The 4,325-nt window shown below is 42.7% G+C and overlaps 1 protein-coding gene across 1 annotated transcript in view; it reads right to left on the bottom strand.

The window, feature by feature from the left end:
* The window catches only part of ACBD3 (acyl-CoA binding domain containing 3), a gene marked incomplete at its 5' end in the record, with an annotated part of 15,101 nt that extends 11,227 nt beyond the window's left edge, over positions 1 to 3,874 (bottom strand). Inside the window, 3 exons of the mRNA XM_006761313.2 lie at positions 1 to 113; positions 2,952 to 3,092; positions 3,726 to 3,874. The exon at positions 1 to 113 is cut by the window's left edge and continues 52 nt beyond it. Coding sequence (XP_006761376.2) covers positions 1 to 113; positions 2,952 to 3,092; positions 3,726 to 3,874 — 403 coding nt within the window. The remainder of the gene's footprint in view (positions 114 to 2,951; positions 3,093 to 3,725) is intronic.
* Positions 3,875 to 4,325: the final 451 nt, after the last annotated feature.

The raw sequence follows: 4,325 nt of genomic DNA, 5'->3' as shown, positions 1-4,325 counted from the left end.
CTTCCTCCTCCCGCCTGAGCCTTTCTTCCTCTTCTTTCCGACGTTTCTCTTCCTCCTTCTGCAGACGTTCTCTCTCCTCCTCTTCCCGCCGCCGGCGCTCCTCCTCCTCCTTCCTACCAGGTACAGGACAGAGAGAGTGAGCCCCATCCAGATATCCTGTTGAAAAGCAACTTCAGACCTCATTTCAGTGACATGGACAGAAACTTTCAGAAAACCACACAGTATCAAAATCTGAAATGCACACACTTAACATATAGAACCGATCACACAATATACAAGGTCTCGGCCAGAATAATTACTGCTCAGATCATGACGAGGTGCCTACCCATGCCCCCTGGCTCCCCTCGCACATGTGCTCACAGCACCACATGCTTTCCTTCAGGCTACTCCTGTAACTGCAATGAAAGCCGTGTGTAAGTTCAGCACTACATCCATCTGCCTTCCCCATGAAGGTACACGCTGCCTACGGGCAGAGATAGCCGAGCTCACCACTACGTTCTCAGGGCTTAGCGCAGGGCTGGAAAGAGGAAGCAGCCAACACACTTTAGAGGAATGAATAATCCACCCTGAAATGCCTTGCACCCATAAAAGAAGGCTAGAACTGCTGGTCTAATTTGTAAAGACATTTAACATATCTGTTTCATGGAAAAAAACAAACAAACCACACACACACACACACACAAAAAACCCAACAAAAAACAGGTATACAGAAAAAGGTCTAGAGAAAAAAAAATGACCTTTGAAAATGTATACACCTTAATTGTGTCAATTTTTATCTATGGAGAGAGGAGTGAGATTAAAGGTACGGTGGGAAGGAAGGTTTTCAGACTGAGTTTCATACATAAAAATAACTTGTATTGCATTCATTTGTGCATTGTTTCAGAAACTAAAAATAACTTGAAAGCTTTTAAGAAAGAAAAGAACACTTGGAATCAAGGTGCAGCCCTTCCCCAGCGTTCCCCTTCCCCACAAGCCGCCTCCCGAAGGACCAGATTCCGGCGCGAGGAGCGGATGCCATCCGCGTCTAAGAGCGTGTGGGGAACAGGGAGGCCGAAGAGGGGATGGAAGAGAAGATTCTGAGGATTCTCAGAAAACACACTGTTTCTTGGTTCTACCATGAGCCCTGTTTCTGGTTACCCCACTTTTCTTTCCAAATTCCTATTAAATAATTAACCACACACCTGAACCACAGCCAAGACTTAACATGGAGTAATAAAATGACCTACTTTTAATATTTCACAGCTGGTATACAGGGCAAATGTTCCACAAGCCAGAGCTTAAGCTTTAGGATAAAAGAAGTCTAGTCTCTTCATTTTATTTTATATTTTTATAAACTTCAGAGAAGAAGGCAGGGAGGGAGGGAGAGGGAGAGAGAGAAACATCAACGATGAGAGGAAATCATTGATCAGCTGCCTCCTGCACATCCTCTACTGGGGATCGAGCCTGCAACCTGGGCATGTGCCCCGACCCTGAATCCAACCATAACCTCCTGGTTCTTAGCTTAATCACTGAGCAACACCAGCTGGGCAAGGAAGTCTAGTCTTTTAAATGCCTTAAAGGAATTCTATATGGACTTTATATCATGACAGAAGTTTATTTTTATTTTTTTTCCAGCTTTTTTTTTTAAATATTTTATTGATTTTTTACAGAGAGGAAGGGAGAGAGATTGAGAGCTAGAAACATCGATGAGAGAGAGACATCGATCAGCTGCCTCCTGCACATCTCCCACTGGGGATGTGCCCGCAACCCAGGTACATGCTCTTGACCGGAATCGAACCTGGGACCCTTCAGTCCGCAGGCCGACGCTCTATCCACTGAGCCAAACCGGTTTCGGCCAGAAGTTTATTTTTAAAAGGAAAACTACAGTTTTATATGTTGAATAGGCACTTAAATATTCAATTTATTGTTAAAAAGGAACTTAACATCACTACACAATGCCCCGTAGCACATAAATCAATTTTCCAGTAAAGGGACCTCATTACATTCTTACAGGAATCGAAACATTTCCTTTGGAGAAAAATGACCTTTGAAAATGTATTAAGCTACTTCCTATCCTCTTAAACAGGGAATTACATCCAGTGCTCTGTCGTTTGATGACTCTAGAGTTATAACTATAAACATAAAAGCTGCATGTGCCATAATACAGTGATGGAGAAGTTTACCTTTCTATTAAATGGCGCCAAACTGCCACATTTTTGTAATTCTTGTGTCTATTTTTTCCTGGCTTGTGGCTTCTCCCTCATTATCAGGCTATTTTCTCTGCTCATCTATTATTTCCAATCCAGGTTCAGGTGAGAAACCAAAGAACCAACTGTTTCTAAAGTAAGTGTAATATAATCTGAAAAAATTGGGTTTTATAGCGTCATTTTCATTATGTAGAAAATGCAGGTAGCCGAAGTTATTAAGAATATAGCCTCTGGATAAATAAGTGTTAACTACCATCCTGCTGCATTCACAGCCACGATGAAGAATCCATACATACAAAGCGCATCCAGCAGCTCCCCACCAGCCCCCCAAAACAACGAATACGCCATCGGGAAGCCAGAACCAACATGGAATGTGTACATAAGGCCTACCGTGCTTCACAGCCCGTAAGCATGATACGAAGTATGAATATTCTAGAAACAAGGGAGGCAGCCGCAAAGGGTGTGTCAGACCAGAGGGTAAGGAGGAGAGGGTGGCTGACTTTATGGTGCTTGCTCAAAAATTTAGTGTAATGACACAGAAGGAACGCTGCCCCGTGGATAGGCGGTCCTCTTACAGGGATAGCCAGACAGAGGCAGCAAGCCCCAAACTCAGGAATATGTATCTGCTCACAGGAGGAGTCTGCCAACTGCCCTCACTGTGGAGCCAAAGGCAGTCAGACACCTGATCTAGAACACTCCATAAAGCAAAGACCTCAACATACTGGGCGGGACAAGGATCAAGTGCTCGGGGCACGAAAGCCTCACCTCTTCTTTTCTTGCTCCTCCTTCTCTATTTTGTGGGATGTGACGTATGTTGAGAAGAGATGGCAGCACCTGTTCAGGAGCTTGACAAACTCCACCATGGCCTCCTCCTTAGACATGCTTCCCAGCGCTGCCCATTCTCTCCTGGAAGGAGGAACAAGGAAAGTCACCTCCTCGTCTTGAGGATGAGAATTCCATTAGACTGAAACCTAAACATGAACAATTCTCAATCATAACTAAAGTGAAGAATAATTCTATTGTACACAAAAGGTGCAAAACTCCCAGTTTCAACAAGCATGTACTGATTTACTAAATTAGCCATGCCACGTACAATCCAAACTACAACTTACCCACTGCACTGCTGATCATTTCTGTACTAGCAAAAGCGTATCTGAATTTTACTTATATTTTAATCTTAATTGAATAGTCAATGTATTCCTTTATGTCACAGCTCTCTATATGTCCCAATAAGGAAATCAATTACTACATATTTTAAATGGCAGCTTTTATTATTATTATTATTATTATTAGGAAGAATCAAATGAAGCTGTACTTGTCTCATGTTCATAATCAGATGAGTAAGCTTCTTCCACAATATTTAGCCATAAACACCTCCAAGCCCCAAAGAGATAAACATCTGAAGACTCCAGAAGCTGCAAGCAAAAATGTTTGTTTCAGTTCTAAGCTAACGAACCAGCTATTTACATCGTCACCAATTCACTTTGTACCGTTTTCACCACTTCTCATTAAATTAATTATACAACAAAACACCGTTACCTCCTGTCATTCCCCAACACATCGAAGAATCCAACCTCAGGACCAGTGTCGGGATTATATGGGCCCAAAAGAACCTGCTTATGCAGTGCCACGAGCTTCAGTTTTTCTTCGTAAGTTGGATGGAATGCTTTGCCATCTTTTTCTGTAAGAAAAGAAAGAAAACCCACAGGGAAAACAATTAGCACCGGAAAAACGGATAATTTTCAGCTGATTGCTCAAGTTTTGCTATAGGTGTGTCCAACTGCCTACGAGAGATAGAAACACTAAAAAGTGAGACCTTTTTCAAATACTAAATTTTAATAACCTGTATGCGGAATTTTTAAAAAATGAAGCCACGTACCAATATTTGTTAAAATGACTCCAGCCCTATCCGGTTTGGCTCAGTGGGTAGAGCATTGGGCTGAGGACTGAAGGGTCCTGGGTTTGATTCCTGGTCAGGGTACATGCCCGGGTTGTGGGCTTGATCCCCAGTAGGGGGCATGCGGAAGGCAGCCTATCAATGATTCTCTTTCATCACTGATGTTTCAATCTCTCTCTCCCTCTCCCTTCCTCTCTGAAATCAATAAAAAAATATTAAAAAACCGACTCCAGAGAAACCAG

Source organism: Myotis davidii, unplaced genomic scaffold (genome assembly GCF_000327345.1).
Source record: "Myotis davidii unplaced genomic scaffold, ASM32734v1 scaffold174, whole genome shotgun sequence".
Taxonomy (NCBI): Eukaryota; Metazoa; Chordata; class Mammalia; order Chiroptera; family Vespertilionidae; genus Myotis; species Myotis davidii.
Note: the sequence above shows the minus strand (reverse complement) of the source record. Positions and strands in the feature narration are given on the sequence as shown.